The sequence below is a fragment of the Meleagris gallopavo genome, chromosome 3, assembly GCF_905368555.1.
Source record: "Meleagris gallopavo chromosome 3, MGAL_WU_HG_1.1, whole genome shotgun sequence".
Lineage (NCBI taxonomy): Eukaryota > Metazoa > Chordata > Aves > Galliformes > Phasianidae > Meleagris > Meleagris gallopavo.
The window spans coordinates 21,868,568-21,890,847 of NC_139406.1; the positions used below are offsets into that span (position 1 = coordinate 21,868,568).

Consider the following 22,280-nt stretch of genomic DNA (forward strand, 5'->3'; position numbering starts at 1 on the left):
GCTACTCCACCGTGCCATTGGCCATTTGCCTTTATGCAGCAGATTGAGGAACTGTAGTGCTGAATCAATTGAAAACTCACTGCAGGACTGGGCCAGTGTCCTCTTCTGTTGTAGGTGATACGTTGAGCAGAGGAACTGGAGCCATCACTGGGTTGATCTGTGCTCACACAGGAGTAAGATCCTCCTTGGTATACAGCAGCAGCTACAGAGAAAAACTGGTCTGGGTAAAACTTCTTGATGCTTTCTTTTAGGTGACTGTAATGTCTGCTGGGTGGGATACGTGCTGCTAGAAAGGCTGGCTGTTGGTCCTGTGGATTTGCAGGAGAAAGGGGTTCCTTAGCTTTTAAGAGCGTGCCAGGTTTTTCATGCTTGAAACTTCAACTTCTACCAGAGTTTCTGGCCATGGCCTTCAGCCAGGAGCACTGCAGGAGACTTGGTGGCAGAGACAGAAATGAGCTCACAAATGCTATCCACTAATTGCCAGTTCAGAAATTTAAAAAGTAATCTGCATTTCTGGTACAGGGGGGGGGGAAAAAAAATAGTGGTCCAGCACCTGAAAAGCATTTTGTTTCTGTGTTAGCACGGATTTGCCCATGGCAGAGCATGCAGTTATGCTGCCCTGGCACGTTAGTTGAGGCTGCAGCCACCCGGTGGTGTCACTTGAATGATTTGTTAGCACTGCATCTGGCTGCCATCCACATTTCCCTTTGTGCAGCTTCACCTGACTTTAAACCTAGCTCTCTTTGTTCAAATGTTCAGGGTCTTGTGAGTATAACATGGGAAACTTAGCAATGAAGTTAGTTTTTACTGATTTATTTTTTTTTTACTCCTTACATTTTCAGCAAGCTGCATTTTGAACAGGCATTGGTTTTAATTTAATTTCCTCATTAAACTATGCTATTGCTAATTTCAAGTAAAAGTTTCTTTTGTTATGCATCAAGTGTAGTATTCCAAAGGCTTTATTTTCCAAGTTACTTTCTGTTTTGTTCTCTACAAACAGGTGAAAATGGATATATTCTGTTCATTTATTTTATGATAGCTACATTTTGGTGTTGGTTTGAATCTCTCCTGTCAGCATCTGTCTGCAGAATTTACGCCACGTCAAGAAACCAAAGTATGCTCTCAATGTCAGTTGCAAGGTAGAAATAAAATCTCTAGCTTTATGCATTTAGTAGTAAAACAGCAGAGATCTTATCACTTGTTAGAGATGCATATTGCTAAGCTCAGCTGAAAACTTGATGTGGGGTAGGAAATCAAGCTAATACTTGCTCCATCCATTAAAAGGAGCTAGCACAGCAAGAGGCCAGGATAATGAGAAGAATATAAACGGAACAATGAATTTTACTGTTAGGCTGTAGTTTTGAAAGCTTGTTATTGAACAACAGGTTTGTGAAGAGGCAGGAAAGAGAAGCCAATTCGTACTGTTAGAGTACAAATGACGTTTGAACTGTATTTTAAAAGGTCTTGAATCTCTTTTGATCTACGTGGTAGAAGTAAAATTCTGAGTTTTGGTCTTTGAGCTGATGGAAAACTTAGTTTCTGGGAGTAGAAATTTGATATTTAAAGGCCTGTCTTTCACTACTTGCTTTCAGACTGAAAATTGTTATACAGATCAAAAAACCCCAACAACCCAGAGATGAAAAGAAACCAATCAACAACAACCCCAAAGTGTCGTCTTTACTTTTTCATTCTGCTTGAGAAGTGTTGCAACTTTTTTTACATAAATAGAAACAAGACTATAGTCATGAGAGATTTTCCTTAATAGAAAATATTAACAAATATAACCCTTTATAGTTTGTAAGGACCTTTTCTGCACCAGAAGAACTGTTTTCAGAAGTCTCCAACGGAACTGTTAGCCACCACTGTAACAATGCTGAGCACCTGAATGTGCAGCCATGCTCTGGGCAGTGTATGCTCTGTGTTTGGATGAGGAATGTGCTTACATATGCATGTTGAGAGCTTGGTTTGGTCAGAGACTGCCCTAGGCTTATGTGAAGTTGGGATTGTCCAGCCAGGATGGAAGTTGTGTAACTGGTGAAGATGACAATCCATTGGATGTTGTTGCTTCAGTAGCCAGAATACGCATCCATCACAGCCCTTCCCCATTGGAAAGAAATATTTGGTGGCTGCTGATCTGAATGTGCTTTTTTGCCCTGCGATCCAGCAGCAGTTGTGAGAGTGCTTGTTTGAGCTTGTATCAGCAACACATCTTTGGTGATCTTGAACTGGAGGTGGCATCAATGTCTTGTCAACATACGAAACTCCCTTGTGTTTTCGAAGACTGTTCTGTGCTGTTCCTCCATGGGAGTTTGCTCTGAGTGCATGTGCATTCCTGGTTTGAACTGTAAAATGTTCATTCACTGCATTCAGTACTGGACTTGTGAAGCTCTGTGCTGCAAGGGGATGTCTCTCTAGCAGTTCAAACCTCCTTCAGATTGCCTGGTTGGTTAGACTTTGTTACCTCACACTTTGACAAAATACTTCAGAGGTAAGTTCCTTCTCACCAGGTCAGATACATAAACAAGTGCCTGCGTTCTTGACCTGTGTGAAAAGTCCTCATGTTTGAGGAAACAAAAAAAAAGAGTACCTTTTATATTGATTTTCTGCTGAAGTTGCAGTTGCAACCCATGTATCTCCTTTCATGGCCTGAAGAAAGCTACAGCCAAATTGTGATTGGAACTGTTTTAGCTACAGCAATACAAATTCTGACATTAGCATTTTATTTTGATACAGAATGTCTTTCTTTCCCTTCCCTGCAATGTCTTCCCAACATTTTTCTTTGACTTTCTGGGAAGTACTTTGCAAAGTCAAAATAAAAACATCTTTGTGGGCACTGATACCATTATAACACCATCTGATGTAGCACAGTGGTTTGACTGTATCAGCAGAAGGAGACTCTTGTAGTTAGTTACTGGATTTTGCTGAGGCAAAGCTGTTCTGAGTTGCATTGCAACTGTGAAAAAAAAGTCCTGTGGGATCCAAGGTCTCAGGGCCTGCCAGCATGGCTTCGGTCACACGTGGGAAAGGGTCAAGTGATTTCGGTAACAGCTGAAGCAATGTAGTTGGATAGGGTTTGACCTCTCCGTTGCTGCCAGTATAGTAAAGCAAAGGACCACTAGGCTGATGGAGTCTACGGCACCAAGGGAACTGTTTCTGAGTTTTATTACGTCCATGTGAGTTTTATAAGGATTGAACTGTGCCCCAAAGGACCTCGAAGAAGATTTTGGCTGTTGTGCTAGCACTTCTCAGTCAAGGGGACAGGCAGCTAATCCTGGAACAAGTAACCCTAGAAGTCCTGTGAGGAAAAGAAAATTTACCCAAAAAGCATGCTCTGTGCTGAGGTTGAGGCCTCAGCTAGGAAAATTTGTATTGTGAATCAGAGCTACCTCAGCAGGATCCAGTGCAGACCTGCCCTAGCAGCAGAGCCTCTAATGCCAGCAAGTCAGTGCCTTCAGAGACCAGTGCCTGCTCGTGTTCTATCCGCATCAGAGCGTGTCTGAGGTGCCTCAGTGGCCTTGTTGTAAGTTCAGCAAATGGAGGGGACCAAGAAAAGTATGTGTTCAGCTTTGTTATCTGACCCCATCTAATAGAAGTACTGTACACCCTGCACGTGTTTTCTTCGACTTGTCCTCTACAGAAGGGCTTTTGGTAGGCCAGCTACATTCCTCCGGGTGACAACAACTTCACTCGCTGGTGCTGGAGCTACACAAGTGTGTTGTGTGTGTCCCTGCCTGGTGAGGTGAAGCTCTCTGTGGTAGACGTGGTCTGGTGGTGTGGTGAGAACGTTCAATTTCTGTGCAACCTCTGATAAAGGTGCCTATTTCGGTCCTAGGTAAATCAGTTAAATCAAAACCTGTAAATAGTGGTAACTGAAATCAGGCACTTTAATTTAGATAACAATGAACCTGCATAGCTTGTTTTTAAGAATGCTAAGTCTTGTTTTTGCCATGTACCGTTCAGTGTTTCATGCTAAGATTTTTGTGTCTAAATTCTAAGCATTAAGCTTGAGCCATACATCTCCTTTTAGATCCTCTTCTTCCTCTGAAAATTTCAGCTGCAGTGAAATCCAAGTAATGTAAAACCACGGGGACTGTGTTGTAATATTACACATTGGAAACTTCTGTTAACACCTGTAAATGTGCTGCAAGTGGGTATTCCACAGGTATGTTCCTGTGGGGTATTTTTTCCTTCCCATACTGTATTGTGAATTCCAGAATTGAACACTTCCAAACAACAACAGTTATTTTCTGATAATACAGGAGTCTTTTGAGAATGACTTAATATAGATTAATTTTCAAACCGTGCAAGAAACAAGTATGGTTTTCTTGCACCAACATGTCTTTTGAACTAAATGAGATGGTTATTCCTCACTGATAGTGAACTTTTGTTGATAAAGTTGACTGCAGAGGTCTTTGCCTGCTTTGCTTGCTCATCCACAGCTTGTTTATCTGTGTGAATGTTAATGGAAAAATGCAGAGGTTGGCACAGAGAATTTTGTTTCAGGCTATTGTAATTCAGAGTGACAGATAAATAGTTTGTCTTATACGTGAATAGTCGATAAGCATAGTTGCTATGCTGACCTAAAGGAATATATGCACACATACATGTTTATAGATATGTTTATATATGTGTTTATACATACATCAATTGATTCTTTTAGAATTCATCTCTTTCAAAGGTTAAATAGTTGTATATGCACTTGCGTTAGCATATAAGAAACTTGCTTTTAGTGCTGTATCTGATTCATGTTTTGATGATGAAAGAACTTGCTGTACAGATCCTAAGACTTTTCGGTATCACGACATTTTCCATATTTTGCAGTTGATTTAGAGTCAATCATTAGTTACAAGTCACCTGGTGGAGAGTCAGCTCAATACTATGACTAGTTTGTCATGTCCCCTCACCAGACCTTTAAAAAAAGCACAGAGGTAATTGGAACTGCAGATCTGAAGTCCCTTTCTTGTTAATGAGGAGTATGAACCTCTGTTGAATTGGCTTCTGTTATGCCTGTTTTGTAGCTTCAGGCAGAGTTTTGTAGCTTCAGGGCAATAAAATAACTCCAAATGAAATACTTAGTGCAGATGAATATTTTTTCTCTCATTTGGAATTACTTTCATGTTTGTATCCTGGCTGTAGCCAGCCTAACCACTTACTTGGAGGCAAGAGTCTGGTCTTCAAGTAAGACCATTGGAGTTTTGAGAAGACTTTTTTTTTTTAGAGTGCACCCATGCTATGTTGGTGTAGTGGGAACCCATGCATGTTGGTGTAGTGGGAACCAGTCTTGCACTGCTGTGTCCACAGATACGCTTTCTGAATTTCTGGTTTTGTAAGACATTGTTCCTTGCTGATGAGAATGTGTTTGCACTAATGCCTCGATATTAAGCAGGACTGCAGTCCTGGGGCCATGCTGCAGTTTGTTTAGTGGGCAGTACCTCTGTGCTCTGAATGTGACGGTCCAGGAGTGCCCTCCTGCAGTCCTTATCTCCACACACACCATTCCCTGTGTGCTGAATACTCTTCTGCATCACTGATGCTGGGAACTTGGAGGCTTTGGGCAGGTGAGGCAGTGAACCACTCAGAACATTGCTCAACTCAGGTTTTGGAAAATCAGCCGGACAGGGATTGAGGACCATTAATAATGTACAAAAAAAGAAAAAAATGTTTACCAGGGAAAAGGCTTCTAGGTCATAAATGAAAGCTCCTTTAAAGAGGAAGAAAAGAATTTTGTAATATTTCAGGACTGAGGCTTTACTAAATGGGGATTGAATTTAGATGTGTCTGATTTCTCTGTTACATGGCTGCTCCATTGAAAATAATGTAATGGTCTCTCTAGCTTCATATTCTTTGTAAGATTGAAACATGCCCTTGTAAATGTTTCTAGAAAGTTCTGCTTTAATCCCACAGACTAAAGCTACTTGTAACAAATCCTTGCCTTGTCAGAAGAGCAGAGAGTTGATGCATGGAGCTGAGTGATTGTGTTTTGACAGTGTGTCTTTTGTAAATCTGTGTCTTGATTCTGAAACATGCATAGGTCAGGCAGGAGTAGGGAGAAACGGTTTAGATTAGCTGAGGGAAATACTCTCAGGGTAACATGACATTAGCTAGTGCCTTGTGTAGCTAAGCTAAGTGATTCTTTAATGCATTCTTTTTCCTCAAATCTGACTTTCAAAAAATCCTCCTACAGAACAAATAAAGTTACAGTTCTTTGCATTACTTCAGAGGGCAAATACACCCATCAGCTTCTAACTTATGAGAATAAAAACATTCAGAGCAACTCTGTTATTTTTTTCCTTCTACATTCTTTGCAGCAGAAATTGTTTTCCTTCTTTTCTTGCCTTAAAATGAGTTAAAAAAAAAAAAAAAAAAGACATCTTTGCTCGCTTTGCATTCCACCAGAATCGTGAATAACAGCATATTGAATTTTGCTGATTGCTTGCAATTTTCAGTGAGCTCTAGCTGTTAGAGGAGTAGGGCCGGGATGTGCTCTCTTCAGTGCAGGGTGCAGGGACTTGCTGTTGCCTGGGGTCCAGGATTTTGCAAGTACTATTTATCACCAGCTCAGCTTGGTCCCCTGTGGACATGTTGCTGTATTCCCCACTCTCTGAGCCTCTCTCACATGAAGGACTGTGCACTCTAAGTGTCTGTAATAAAATAGTTTGTATGCTAGCAGGAAGACTGCACCCTTGACAAGATTGTGCATGTAATAAGCCAAGCCTGTTCTGGAAGGTGAGAGGGGTGGTGTCTTTAGGGGAAGAGAACACTGATCTTAATATGGGGAAAAAAGCAGCCCTTCCTTGCTTGCAGGGGAGCTTTTTCCCATTAATCTCCATAGCTGTGTTTTAAAACGTGACATTTATCAGAAAATGTTGTAAAATAAACCTGTTTGGATAGGTGAGTGGGAATGTGTGTGGAGGGCATTACTACTCACTGATAGGAAAGTTTGCCTTACCCATGAATCTCCCAACTCTTTGTTCCCATGCAAGCAGTCAGAAAAGGTGGTCTAATTTTCATCTGCTTCTTTAAAAAATTCTTAGTAACACACTGTGCTAATCTCAATATATTTCCTGTTACCTGTGTATCTAGCCCTTTTACCTAGACTTGAGCTTTTAGAGGGTGCTTGAGGCTTGTCAAGACAAATTCAAAATGAAATTGTATCCTTACAAAGAAAGAAGAACATTTGGTGTATTTTTCTTTGCAGCAAAAGGTTGTTTTTTTTTTCTTTCTAGAACTACAAATACCATGATTAAATACAAAGATATCAAGTAACCTCCTAAATATAAGGCACCTTCCTTGTCTGTCTCCTTCATCATTGTGACACAGCTACTACCCTGGGAGCTATGAATTGCTCTTTGCTTGTTTCATGTGAACCAGTTGTAATTGAGCTTGTCAAACATACACATACATGCTATCTGATATGTAATTTTTTTTTTTCAAATGTAAACACAGGTTAGCTGTGAGAAATCAAATTGTGCACATTTTAGTTAGTGGGCAGCCTTCCTATGTGTTAAATTTGTCCTTTTGTTTCTTGCAAGGCAAAAGGTCTGTAGTTCAAATGTAAGCCAACCAGTTTGTACACTGATTTTTATGGGAGTGACTTAGAGAACAGTGTCAAACTTTTACAGCCACGAGCAACTACTTTTCCTTATCTGCATATAATGCATGTTCTCACGCAATATCCATGTCACAAAGTAAAACTTATGACATTACTTTGAAATCTGTTACATCTTTTGACCACTTCATCTGCTCATACTTGTTGATTCATGCCCTGGAATGACTGAGTTCTAGCAGTGCCAACTTACTTAGTCCTCTTTTTTTTTTTTTTAATATCTGAAGGTTTCATGTTTAACAAGGGCAGGTTCTTCATAGGTGCAATGAAATGAGATTCTTACCTGTGTACTAACAGGAAATTAAGAGAAATACATGCAGCTTTCTCAAAGGATGTAAAAAGGGGAAGTTGTAATGAGTCTAGGAAAGATAGAAGAAAAGCTCTTTTACACCATCACATGCATCTCTTATTTCTCTTTGAGTCTGGTTTGTTCTTCATACTTACAATGGAACCAAGCTTTATAGACAAAATAATATTTTTCACCAAAGCACACATTGAAAGCACTACTGCATTTTAATTATTTGTACCTCAGTATCTCCAGAAGATCTTTCTCTCTTTGTACCAGAAATGTAAAATTTTATAGCAAAAAAAGGAGCTTTTTTTTTTTTTTTTTTCTTTTAGTCTTCTTATTTCACTGTCTCCCTCTCACTTTGCTGTGGTTTCGTGATGATTGGATGCTGTGAGACATTGAGCTGTGTTTGTTGATCTGAAGCCAGAGCTGTCCTTAGGCAGAAGAGGGCTGGAAGACTTCAGCTGTACTGTGTGTGTGTGAGTGGTGTATGTGTGCTCTGTGTGTGTGTGTGTGTACCAGCACACACACACACACACTTAAAAATAAACAAACTGAGGAAAAAATGGAGTCACAAGAGGAAAATGTGCAGAGCTGGCAGCTGAGCTGTTGGTAGCAGTCCCCTGAGAGGCGTGGGGTAATGCAATCCCACTCGGCCTCTCAGCGTGTGGGTGATGGTTTTACACTTGTATGGAAAGGCCCTTGGCTGGCTGGCTGCGGTTGGAAGATGCACACGGCTTTGTTTCACACTTGTCCAGACCTGTTCAGGCCTCTCCTGCAGCAGACTTTCTTCCTGCCACAGTTAGCTGTCTTTTGGTGACGGTGGGTCAGCCCTCATTGTGCTGCTTGAATGTGGTCTTGCTGTTTCACAATTACTTCTGCTTCTGGCTCCCTTTTCCCACGTTATCCCAGTCCCTATGATTCCTGCTGGGTCTGAGGAGCAGCTGAGGGGCTCCTGCCCCTGGGAGCATTGGGTACCACAAAGAGGGTGTTGTGGTCCATAGTGTCCCAGCGTCCAGGAAGACTGTTCCACTGTGGTGCAGAACTGAAGCTGAACTGCTTCTCTCCATTTCATCTGTGCTGTGGCAAAGTCAGTTTCCACTGTGTTACACATCGTAGAATCACCAAGGTTGGAAAAGACCTCCAAGATCATCCTAGTCAAACTGTCCCCCTATCACCAATATTTCTCCATTAAACCATGTCCCTTAGTACAGCATCTAAACGTTTCTTGAATGCCTCCAGGGACGGTGACTTTGCTACCTCCTTGGCCAAAGCCTGCTTCTGTCGCTGCTTCCTAGTCCCCTTGTGTCACTGATGCTGGCCTTACTGCTGGGCCATGCGAGGTGAGTAGTGAAGTCACCAGTGATCTCTTATTATATCCAGGCTAGTTCCAGTCAGGAACTTCTGTGTCCCTGTACTGTGCATACCAGCATCCTGCTTCGTGCACCATGCTTAGAGGGCACTTCACTGGCACTGTATGGAGCCAGGTGAGATTTAGCCCCACTATATGCTTTGCAATATGTCTAAAACTTCTTTTGGCCCTAGGCTGTGCTGTTCTCACAGATGCTTATACAGCATTTATTGGCTATGTCAATTGGCTATGTTAATTTGAACGGGTTGAAAGGCAGCTTTGGAGACCCACTGAGGAGTGATCTGTTGCTTCCTACCCTGTAATGAATTGCCTCTGTGTCAGAATGGGGCACACAGCAAAAAAGGGTCACCCCTTCCCCGTGTCATCTGAGGACATCTTCCAGTTGTCTTCAGCCAGAACTGGAAAGATTCATGATTGCTGTTTAATTGGATTAATGAATATAGTAATGGAGGTAATGGAAAGACTGGCCTCGCTGTGTCCTCCTCAGGCAGCACTTTCCTGAAAGGCTGACAAATTCTTTCGAGATGGGTGTTCATGATAAAAGTTAACTTTGAAATAGAGTAGCCTTGTGAACAAAGCTACTGTAAAAACTGCACTGTACGCTGAGGGAACATGCCACGTGTTATATTCACCTACCTGTAATTCTGCTTTGAATGTTCTCCATTATGTATTATGTGTCATCATGTACATGTTTGCTTTCATACAGATGTGCTTAGAAGCTTATTGCATTCAGGGCTTGAATTCCTCCCCTTTACGCTCCCGCATCCTTGCATATAAGTTAACATTATATACTTTGCCTTTTGGAGAGAGAGAATTGAATAGAGAGCTAAAGGTCTTAAAAGAACTCCTTCAATGAAGAGGCTTTGGGCTGTGAATAAAATATGCTCTTGGCTCTGTAGCTAGCAGTTACAACTGTGTCAAAATCTCTCACCACAGACGACCTGTGGGAACAATAGATAAACAGTGGCACAGTGAAAAGACTCTGTTCTTTTAGAAAATGAGGGTGACAGGGACTAGTATGGGAGCCAGGATTTGTGTGTCATTTGGATCGTTTATCACCCAGTCCCTGCTTTCAGGAATTACAGTAGTAACCGCTGGCAGGGGCATAGGATATGGAAAGAAGAGCAGGCTATCTGTTGCCAGTAAGATGGGGATTTGGCTTGTCTTTACAAAACAGTTGGCTATATAATAGAAAAAGTTTAAAAGTTAACTTTAAAAAAATTTAGAAGGGAACTATGGATTTTGTTGTCTGTTAAAATGAGTAGCTCATGCATCGCTTTGGATTTACCATTTCAGAATCCCTATGAACGTATACAAAGCTTTGTACCAATCCTTCATATTCTTTTTTTTTTCCTCATAGCACAAAAATAAAACAAAACAAAACCTTACAGTTCTTTTATTTCAACAAGCAAAAGTAATGCTAGGCTCTTATCTATGTTTCACTGGAGTGGGATCAAATGATCTTGGAAAGTAGTCCCTCAAAGAAGGGTTTCAGAGCTCTACAAACTTACTGTCATGTTAACCTTTTGACTTTTCTGCTTCTTTGGAAAGCTGTCAATACAGAAGAATCTAAAAGGCAGCTTTTAAATTAAGAAGGGAAGGTAACACTGAAACAGACCCATTCTTGTTGTGAACAAAAAGTCATTTGATTTTAAGTTATTTGAATATAATTAAATATTATTGCTGTGAGGTGAGTGGTATTTATAATAGGAGAAACCAAGCCAAGTTTTGGAGAAACTTAAATAAAATGGCAACATACTTAAATTACAAGAGCTTTATAATTAATGTTGTCTGGAGATCTGGAAGCTAAAATTGTGTATGAGCCTCTGTGCTTATGCAAGTTGCAAAGTCTTTAAATCACAAAAATTCACATAAAATACGTAACTCAGTAGACATTTTTGACTCCAACACTGGATTCAGGAAAAACATCAGTGTTTTATTTCTTTGTATTGTTTTATTTGACTGATGGTTTAGGGCATTTCACTTACCATTTATTTTTTCTGTTTTATTAAGAACTGTACTTCATTACTTGGCAGCACTTGTGTCGCCATTTTTTCACATTCCTTAATGTTAAATCCTTTTCTTTTATAGCTGATGCAGTAGCAGGGTTTCCTTTGCTTATCCTTTTTTTGGATGTCAGGGAAAAGTCTTCACAGAGTGGTGAGGTGCTGGAACAGGCTGCCCAGAGGAGCTGTGGATTCCCCATCCCTGGAGGTTTTCAAGGCTGGGTTGGATGGGGCCCTGGGCAGCCTTGTCTTATATTAGATCTGGAGGTTGGTGGCCCTGCCTACGGCAGAGGGGTTGGAACTTGGTGATCCTTGGGGTTCCTTCCAACCCAAGCCATTCTATAATTCTTCATTAATTTTGTCCCAGATGTACTGGCTCTGCTTCTTTGTTACCTGGGATAGCAGAGCCAGGTTAGTGTTTGAGAGTGGAAGTCGGATGGTAGTGGTTGGGGTGCCCTGATAGCCTTGTTCCCAGAGAATTTCTCCACACACACCCCACCTGTCATCCTCCTTCACTGTACTGCCTTCACCAGCTTTAGTGACATTATCAAAGGACATGGGACATGGTGAACAGAAGGCAAGGTCTCTGCAGAGTTTGGAGGCTGTCTGCTCCTACAGGTCAGTTCATATGAGCGTGGTGCAAAGAGGAACAGAGAGAAATGAGGCTGAAAGGTTTGTGCAGACATTGCTCTGGTTTTGTTCTCCCTCCTAGAGGGTCTTGTCAGGGTGTAATCTTCTTTATTGAGCCTTTGTCCAGGGCAAGGCTGACTTTGCATGAATGGCCCCTTCGAACTCGAGCTGCCAAATAAATGTTGCCTCTGATTTTATTACTTCAACATTACACAAAGACTGTTCATATTCCCGACTCAGAGGCAGTCTAATCAGCTGCCTGCAGGTTTTTTCTTATTTTTTGGAAGAAAAAAGGCCTATTGAGATGAATTGCTGTGTGACTCAAAAAAGCTGGTGGAATTTGCAGGCTGCTTTTTGAATAGAGTTGTTTCAGTTCTTGATAGCAGGGCATTTTATTCAAATTCTGTCTTGTTCATTCAATTGCAAATAATCATTGTTTATCTCATCTAAATCATTGAATAAATATGAATTTAAAATTGGAAGTTTCACTCCATCTCTAAATGGTGTTGACAGTCAAGATAATGCTTTCAGTGCCTTCCATTGTCTGGAGATGCATTTTCTGTTGCGTGGCAAATGATGGATAACGGGTGACAGAGGAGTTTCCTTTGTTGCTGGATTTTTGGTGCTTGGATGTTCTTGGATTTTCTGAGAGGGAAAATTTTGGTTTTTCTCCTCTGAGAAGGAAATAGCAGTTTTCATCTACTTTTCCTTGGAGCTAGTTCAAGGTGGTTCATGCTAGAAGCAAGGGGAGAATCATTGCTACCTCTTTTTTCTGGGTGCTGCTTCCAGTGGGATGTTTTTGTAGTGCTGATTCGGGGCATTTTAATACCTCCTTGAACCATACACCAAACCATAGCAGAGTTTGGTCTGGACCTTTCTTTATTCTCTAGTAAGTGCTTGGATCTGGTTGACCTGCGGGGATCCTAAGTCACATCTTATGGTCTGTCTTCTGCCTATTTTTTTTGGTTACGTGCTCTCAAACGCCTGGGAAGCTGCAATCCTTTCAGTTCTCAGTTTGCAGACAGAAAGGGGTACTTTTCCATACTGAAGCATGGAGTGGTGATGTGCCAGGAATGCTTCAGGTTTTCTGCAGCACTACGGTATTTATAGGTGGGTGGACTTTTTAAAAATGAAGCTTTGTGGTGTCTTCCCATGCAGAGAACTGTAGGTCATACAAGGTCATTTGTGAAGCAATTAAAGATGCACTTTTTTTCTTGTCAGAATTAGCATGGACAGCCTAGAGGCTTACTGTAGTATAATCTGGGTAAAATCAATGTGTTTAATTTGAATTAAATTTCTTTATTGTCTGTATAGGCAAGCTCAATTGAAGGGTCACGAGCACTGAACCTGTAATTGGGAGCTTGTTTGTACTTGATAGTAGAGCTTGTCTGCAAAAGGAAATAGGCCATGTGTGGAATAAATGGTCTTGAAATAGTGCTTGCAGAATAGGCAAGGTGAATTAGGTGAGAAGTCTTGACCAGACGAGCTTACTGATCTCAGTGAACATGTAGGGAAAGAGCAAAGAAGAGCTCTATCACAGTGACAGCAGTGCTCACCGGCCTGGCAGCGTGCTTCTCCAGTCTCTGGAGTTCAGAAGCAGAAAGGGATGATTCTGTGTGGGAGAAAGGTTTGGAAGAGGAGGAACTGAGGCTAAAAATTGGGTGGACCTGAAGTGAGCAGAGAGTGAAAGCAAAACAGGTAATTATGCAGACCTGTGTGTTACTCATCTGATATTATAGATCCAATAATGGGCAGAGTGAGTATCCAGACATAGAATCAAAGAATTGCTCAGGTTGGAAAAGACCCTAAAGATCATCAAGTCCAACTACAACCTATCCATCTACCCTAACTCTAACAACCCTCTGCTAAATCATGTCCCTGAGCACCACATCCAAATGGTTTGTAAATACTCCAAGGATGCTGACTCAACCATCTCCCTGGCATCTCCATGGGAAAGGAAGATGGGGAACGGAGTGATTCCTAGGGTAGGCAGGGAGGAATTCTGTAAAGTGGGAACAAAAAGAAACTGATTCTCAGTCACGTGTGTACGAGATATTTGCCTGAAGGAAAGGCTGTTAGTGTTACAGTATCAGTTTAGTTGGTAATATCCTTTTTCTTGATATAAGAGGCCTATTTAATTTTTCTCCATTGTATAATAGATAAGAAACTTCATCATGACTTTCTCTTGTTTTGAGAAAGATTAAATTATATTGTATCAAAGCAAGCCTTGTGCACTGGTACATCTTGTTGCTTGATAGATTGTTTCGGGACGACAGGATCAATGTCTAAGGTCAGTTATTACAGAGAAACATTAAGTTATTGGATAGAAGCATTACTTGGGTCGCACTGTTATCTTACTGACAGTAGAAAGACCATTAATTTCTTAATTTGCTTTATGTTTGGTATTAAGTTGCTTTTGATCTGTGTGAGCATTTCCTTGTCCTGTATCTAAAGCATGCACTTAGCCAGTAGCTCTCTTCATGAAAAAAATGTAAACCACTAGATTTTTATTTTTGTTTTCAATCTCCGGGTCCTTGAGCTTTTAATGATTTATTTTTCTCTTTGGAATGCTGAATTCCGCAATTTATAATGTGAGCTGAAGTCCTCTTGTTTCTGCTTGGAGTCATGTATAAAGAGGTCTTGCAGGATTTATTGCATTCTTCTAATTTCTAAACACAAGGGAAATACAAATGATGGTTCTCGATACAGATTAACAGCAGAGAATGAAAAAAGCCAATATTTTTAACTGACTGTTTCTGTGTACAGAAGGTATAGGTAGGCTCATTTCTGCCTTCAAATAAAAATCTTACAGAAATCTCTCTAAAATGATGAAGATTTTGTCATAACTCAAATACTTATTTGTTGAGTAGGAACATTTTAGCGTACGTTTGGCCTTCTTCCCATCGAGTATTGTTCATCAGTATCAAACTAAACACACAGCTGCCATGTGAAAAACGCTGAGAGACTTGATGGTGTGTTGGCTGTGTACAGGCTGGGAAGCCCTGAGTGTAACTTGTTGCTTTTGCAAGAAATGAGGATTGTGCGCTTTTTGATGTGCTTTAACTAAGCACTTAATTCAGCATTATCATAGATTCACTTGACTCAGCTGTTGTGAAATCCCCTGATAGTGATTAATGCCCTTATTCAAGCAGGTATTTTTGTCACTTGGCATCATGTCATGAAATAACACAGTGAGTGAGAAAGCTTGTGTGCTCCTGTCATTGAGTGCCTGCTCTAGCATTCTTTCCTGGTGTTAATAAATTGCATTTACAAATTAAATCTTTTCTCCAAACGTAATTTTCATTAGATTTTGAACTAAGGACTGGTTTCTAGATATTGTTTTGTGGTATTCCCCTTTAAGGGAATACTGGAAGAACTTTTTTTTTCTCACACCAGATTGTGTGCACAGGATAAAAATGTCATTTTCAATGCAAAGAAGCAAGAAATGCTTAGATCTTCATGTTGATTTTGTTGCTTTTTTTAAAGCATAAATGAAATTAACTTAATTGCAGTCATACGCCTCAAACTCTTGATTTGTTGGTCGCTTGTTTTCTTGATGTATTTCTCCAGTAAGTTCATGGGTAGATTTAAGAGTATATTCATGTAAAATGACTGAATATAAAGACACAGATTTACCTAATAAATGCTTGCACATTGTGGATTATAGTATGGCATTGCTGATGCAACAGTATTTATGAATATATGCAATATGTACATGCAGAAAATGTACAGCAAAATGATATTTTTATTTAATAAATCTACCATTTTCACTTTCTGCCTGTGTCTTCAAATGTGATTTAAGAGTTGTTGGCTTTCTAGATAGGGTCCCATATGAAATGATTTATTCTAAGGCATTCTGCTGCTTTGGAACAAGATCCTTTGCAAAACCTCAGCCACCAAAAACCCCTTTGCTCAGTGTTTACCTACAGTCTCATCCTCAATCCCGCTGTTGGAAGTTCTGCAGCTTTCTGCAGTGCATCAGAGAGTGTCTTACTGGTGTCTTCAGCAAAGAAAAGGCACCATCAGATGTCCAGTGTGCACAGTGCAGGTCATGCTCACGTCCTGGAAGTTCTTGTGTGCTGCCAAGGGTTCCTTCTTTTTTCTTTGTCTCTACCTGAAGGGTTGACGTTCTGTTTGTAAGATGATGAGTTTGTTTTTGCTGCTCGTCATCCTTTCTCATCTGGGTAATACTTTTGGAAGCATGAGTGCAATTCTCACTCTAGGGCCTGTCATTGTGTCTTAGTTCTAATGAGTGCTGCAGGAAGCATGTTTATGGAGCAGGTGGATCTTGACACTGCTCTGAGTATGGCCCTGTCACAGTAAGGCTGATAAAATGTACCATGTTTTGGAGAAAAGTGAATTGAGTGAAAAATTCTACTGAGTTCTAAATAAACATGAATTGGGGCATGAGGATGTCTCATCAGAGTTTTGAAAACGGCTTTCAAAACCATGCCAGTGTGTTTTGTTTTCACATTTTCTGCATGTGACCCTATTTCTAACACTCATTCATATATTTCTGTACTCAGTTACCTGTCTGTTCAGTCTCTCTTAGCTATAACTAGAGGAAGTAATCTAGCTCAGCAGCACAATTGCTCTCTTTCAGTCTTCAAGTCTGTTAGTAAAGACTGTTCCCCTAGCCTGCAGGTATGGTTGCTCTTTCAGCAAGCTGTTGATATTTGGGCATTTGATAGTTCCTGTCTACCTTATTTTAGAATCCTACAGCACCTTTGAGAGCCTTTTTTTGTCACCTGAGGCCCATTCACTCCCTGGGCTTTCAGATGGATAATTGAAAGAAGCAGTTGAATCTGTTTTTGGTGTGTTCATCACAGTGGTAAGGTAAGGCATGGTAAGGATACTCAAGCAGATTAGACATGATCTTTCCTCGTAAAGTACTGTTTCTTGGAGGTCAGCTAGATTCGCTGTTTAGTCTTATGTTTCTTGAGTTTGTTCCTTCTGTTGTTGCTGTTTGCATTGCTCCTTCCTATCTCAACCTCTAACTTTCATTTCCACAGTAACTTTGAGAGTTCTTATTTTGCATACTCTCTTTAATTTATAGTTTTCCATATATTCAGCATGTTTGTTATCTTGGACCATTTATATCTTGAAAGGAAAGCAGTTTTGCTGAATTCTTATTTGTTTTAGATTTTGTTCCAAGTTTCCTGCATGCTTTTCTTGACCTTCCACAAATGCTGGCAAGATCCTTGAGGGTGGACACTCCTGTGCTCTGCCAGCATGGTCTTCGTAAAGTTCAGGAGCCAATTTGGTTATCTTCCTTTTCTGCACACTGACCCCATTGAATGGCTCTCAGTTTTTATTTCCTGAGGATTTCATCTGCTGTAATATTTCATAGCGTGACCTTCTAATTAGTAACATTAAAGTTCAAGGCAGCCTTTTCACATACATATCCTAACAAAGGCATGAGTCAAAATGAAAAAAACAAAGCAAGCTTTTCAGGGCTCAAGCAACGGGGCTACCGAGAGCCCATTTGAAGGACATAAGATCTATCATGTGATTTTGCTGCCCTCATCTAATGGCTTTGATGGTAGATGACTTTGCTGAAGTTTTACAGTGGAATTAGGGAATCTGAAGGATTCTAGTGAAAATAAAACATGGGAAAGGGATCGTTGTTCTTTCTAGTCTTGGGGACAGCCACTGAGCCCAGTTAGTGTCTTTTCTAGCTGGTTGATAAGGAAGCATAAAGGAACATTTAAGAGTTAGCTGCCAGAGACATTTCCACATCTAAACAAGAATGCAATGTGTGAAAGAGCTGAAAGTATGAGAAAGGTGCGCCTAAGCAGAGAAAACTGTGGTTTTGAACGCAAGGGATGAATCTATAAAGACCATCTTAAGTCATTCTACCACTTGCAGGTCAATTGTCCTGTTATTTTCCTTGGAGAATTTTCATTAATTCCTTACGTCAGTAAATTTGCTTAGTGATGTACAGCATGCTCTTCATACCCTGTTAACCTCTGCATCATATATCAAAGACTAGATATCACAGACATGAAAATCTTCCTCCTAGAAATAATGTTTTGTTTCCTTTCCCTGCTCATGTGACCTGTGTGTCCCATTGATGTTTGCACAGCCTTTTAGCGTTTGTTAGAAATTTGTTCCCTGTATCTTCTTTTTCCCCAGTATACTTCCTTGTGGTATGAATGACAGCTCTAACTGTCATTCATGTCTAACTGTTCAAATGTCTGTGCCAACATTTGATATATTCAGTCTGGAATATGATCTCAGTGAACAGATTTCATCAGGCAATTCTCCTCAGTCAGCTGGTGGGTTATCCTACCCAAAGCTTCAGTGTTAGCTCTGTTCTGCATTCTGCCTGTTGCTCCTTCACTTTCTTCTTCTCTTTGTCTCAGCAAGACAGGCAAAATCATGCAGCAGTAAGTGTTAAGAATGTATTTTCCTGAATGTTGGTTTTTGATTACGCTGCTGCCCTTGTTCAGTCTTTCATTAGCAGCAGCATACATATGTTTTTATTTGGAAAAACATTTGATGGGTTTTCTTTCCCTGAACAGAACTGTTCCTTTCCATACTGCTGCGTAATCCCCAGCCTGCACGGGCAGTCCTGCAGTGCTCATAAACAGCCGAGCTGCTGCTTATTGCACTCTTTCAGTTGGTTTTATAAATATTATTTCAAAAGATTCGGGAAGGTTTGTTTTTTTAGTGTTTCACGTTATTATAATATTTGCATTAACACCCTGACCTACTTTTTTAGTTTGCAGTGATGACGTTTGCAGGGACTAGTGTTGCCAAAGTAGCATTGCCTGTGAGATGCAGACATATGTCTATAAGGATGAGTTGCCAAGACTAAATTAACAGGAAATGGGAAGCTGTATTGCTGAGCAATTGGCTTATAAACTTCAGCGATGTCAGTGTTCCTGAAAGTTTAAGTAGTTTGGGGATATGTACAACTCTTGAGTGTACTTTCCATGGCTTTACAAAAGATACGTAAAAGTGTTCTATGACAGAGTATTTAAATTATGGCTTTTAAAGGGCTTTTACTGTTCATTTGTAGCACGCCTCTGAAATTTATCTTAAAAGTACATTAATTAGAAATTAGCGCAGCCATTCGCTTTGAAATACTTGCTGTATGGTGAACTTAGTGTGCTAATTACATTAGGAAGCATGACCTAACCTGGTTGTGGTCCTTATCAGAGAACTGGATGGAAACATTTAACATTCAGGTTGTTTTCAGATGAAATACTAATGCTGGTAGCCTGTTTGATCCATATTTTTTTTTCCTGTTTGCGACATAAAACATTCTTCTTCAAAGAAATTTGAGTTTAAGTGAGGTGTACTGTAAGGAGTGGAAGATTATCTTTTGTTGGTTGGCCTTAGATTTTTGGACGATGATTATTTTTTTGTTTTATTTTTCATCTAATAAAGTATTACAGTAGTTCATTGTAAAACTAGATTTCTTTTGGCTAGAAAAAAAAACCTTTGTCCTCAGTGTATTGTCAATATGCGATAGTTTCATATGACCCCTGTGCATGTGTTTGGGCCTTTAATTATTGTGAAAGAAGCATTAGAAGAAGGTATGAATGGCAGGCTAAAACATTTTTCAAGTATGATCACTGATGAACTGTATAGGGAATATGAGTTGATATAAAAGCTCCTTCCTCAGATGAGAGTTTTTGAGAGTGTTCTCTAATTATTATATATTTTTTTTTAACTCTTTCAGGTATTCACCTATAAACAGAGCACCATCACTCACCAAAAAGTAACGCCTATGCATCAGACAAGTGTGGAGAGTGTGGAAGACATGGCAGCACTAGTAGATCTCCATGAAGGCTCCATTATGCATAACTTATTCCAACGATATCAGCAAGATAAAATCTATGTAAGTTTCTTCTGAATTTAAGAAAAATATCCAAAGGCAATGTTTTCGCTTGTCTAACTGCTGTGTGTTTTGCAGTTCTGTAGTATCTTCCTTCTTAACGTTCTCCAGTTCTTTGCGCATTTTTAGAAAGTTAAAGCATGCCTTGTCCTAGGGACTTCTTACCAACAGTAGTAGAAGGAGGAGGTAGCTTGGGGATGTCAAGGTGCTCCCTGGCAAGCCTCAGAAAACCACTGTACTGCATATGCTTTTTTACACTTACATTGGCAGGGTTGTGTGTAGGATTCTTGTTTTTTCTCACCTCCTTTAGCTTCCCTGTTTCAACATTGTATGCTATGTACATCACTGGAAATAATGCAGTGGGATTTAATCTGTGACTGTCATTTGGATGTCCAAGGTCCAATTGTGGCCAACAGTTATAATAGAAAGGGGATGGTATTATGATCATTCAAGCTGAGAACCTATGCCATTAAATACAGATAGACAGTTTTGGGCATGTGAAAGCAGGCAGCTATTTAGGAATCTCAGAAACTAAGAATTAGTCAATACAGAATTCTTTTTTTCGGATCTATAATGAAGATTAGATTGTGGCTAGGTTAACCTGCTCTTTAAATAATTTGTTAGTCTTGATTGGATTAGGTACTAATCTTTCTTGAATCTAGAAGCACACTTAATATGAGAAAGATGCAGGAAATAGAAGTAGCTGTTCTGGGTGGTGAAATCTCACTTTTCAGTTGTTCAGTGGTTGCTTTTTTGATGTTGTTTGTTTTTAATAATACTTAACAGAAAAAAAAAAAAGAAGAAGAAAAAAAAAGGTTTGAGTAGTCTTTTTGGATCCTTGCTTTGGCCATATACATGCTTTATTCTAAACTTCATCTATTAAGTTCAGCTTGTTTATTTTTAAACATAAACATTTTAATGTAAAATGTTTTCTTTATTTACAAATTTATTTATGACAAAAACAAAGGGCATAAGGAAGCTCTCTTCCTTTTTAAGTTATCTTTAAAGGGGCTTGTACTGGGAGCCCTAAATTTTGAGGTAGTTCTCTTTACAGCAGTCTTTATAATTTTTCCTTCTGAAAATAAATTGACTATTTTTACTTTATAAGAAAAAGTAGACAAAAAATGAACAGCATATGTGAGCAACCCTGCAGGAAAAAAGGAGAACATTTGAGAAAAGTTTGATCTTCTACTAGCATTGTTAGATTAGACTATAACACTTAGTATAAGTGAAAATTTAATTTAGAAAGAAAAGTTTTCTGAGCAATTAGGTGTACTGAGATGTGGGATGTGGATGTAGCCTTTCCTCTTCAATCAAGTTTGAGTATAGAAGGAGGTGATGTTCTGAAGAAGCAAAAAATATCCTTGTTTTGAAGAGACGTCTTAGTTTATGTCCCAGCTTGTCACAACAAAATTAGGATATTCTGATATTTGGTGCTCAATGTAGTGTATGTTTCTAGACAAACAGGTTTATTTGCTGTTAGTGATGGCAGATCTTCAGTTGCTGCTGAATGTTTATTGTCCTTTCAGTTTTGCAAATTTTACTTCTTTTTGGTAACCTGAAAATTGATTGAGTAAAGGTGATTGGAGAAAAACAGGTGTATTTTGAACTGCATGTGAAAGAGTCTCTGTTGTCTTTATATGTAATCAGGGATGATATAAAAAGCATCTTCTCTTTCCTAGTTGGTACCTCCTGTCTTGCTGTGCCAATAGCAGTAGATTAGTGGGACAGAACTCCAGGAACAGAAACCCTGAGAAAAGCAAATTAAATAGTTGACATAATTTTATGAGAACTTTATCAGTTTATAAGCCTATGTTTTAGGAGGAAGCATTCTTAGAAGAATCTATGAAACCAACCAGATCAGAACCTCTGAACAGTATTGAAGTCTTCAGTTATATGTCAATGGTGTGTTCTTTTGTTGTGTTTTAGTTTGTTTGTTTGCTTTTTAAGAGAGAGGGACTGGAAGGTGCATTAGCTTTACCTCTGTTAAACACATAATTGCAGCCAGCTGAAGAAATGATTTTCCTCATCTTTCTTCATTGGGGCTAGACTAATTCTTATACAGGACAGTGGAACCCATTGCATGGCAGAAGTAAAACTTTCCAGATTGAACATTTGTCTTCTTTCTTCCCTAAAATAGACTTCTCCTGTGGCCAGTAATTGCTTCATCACTGAAGTGCACACACTGTGTCTTGTATCCACATAAACACCTTACTTGTATCTTTTCCTTTATACAGTAGGGATAAATTAGGAACGCATGTGCCCTACTGTACTTTGAGCAGAAGAGCTAGTCGTCCCCATGGGAAGATTTCTCTCCATCACTGAATAAAACCAACGTATAACTGCCACATGCTGCTTTTACAGATGCTTATCATTGTCTCTCTGTGTACTTCAGCCCTGTTCACCTCCTTGCCCACCTCACGACTGAGGGGAAAAGTATACTTTGTGGCTTTTTAATTTACTAGTAGTAGTACAAACATATTTGTATAATTCTTGAGTTGAGCAATGAAGAATGCACTGTTTAGGGTATA

The 22,280-nt window shown here is 39.7% G+C and overlaps 1 protein-coding gene across 1 annotated transcript in view; it reads left to right on the top strand.

The window, feature by feature from the left end:
* MYO10 (myosin X) overlaps positions 1-22,280 on the top strand; it is a 151,195-nt gene that overhangs the window by 43,301 nt on the left and 85,614 nt on the right. Inside the window, exon 3 of the mRNA XM_085220426.1 lies at positions 19,594-19,752. Within this exon, the coding sequence (XP_085076552.1) occupies positions 19,594-19,752 (159 nt within the window). The remainder of the gene's footprint in view (positions 1-19,593; positions 19,753-22,280) is intronic.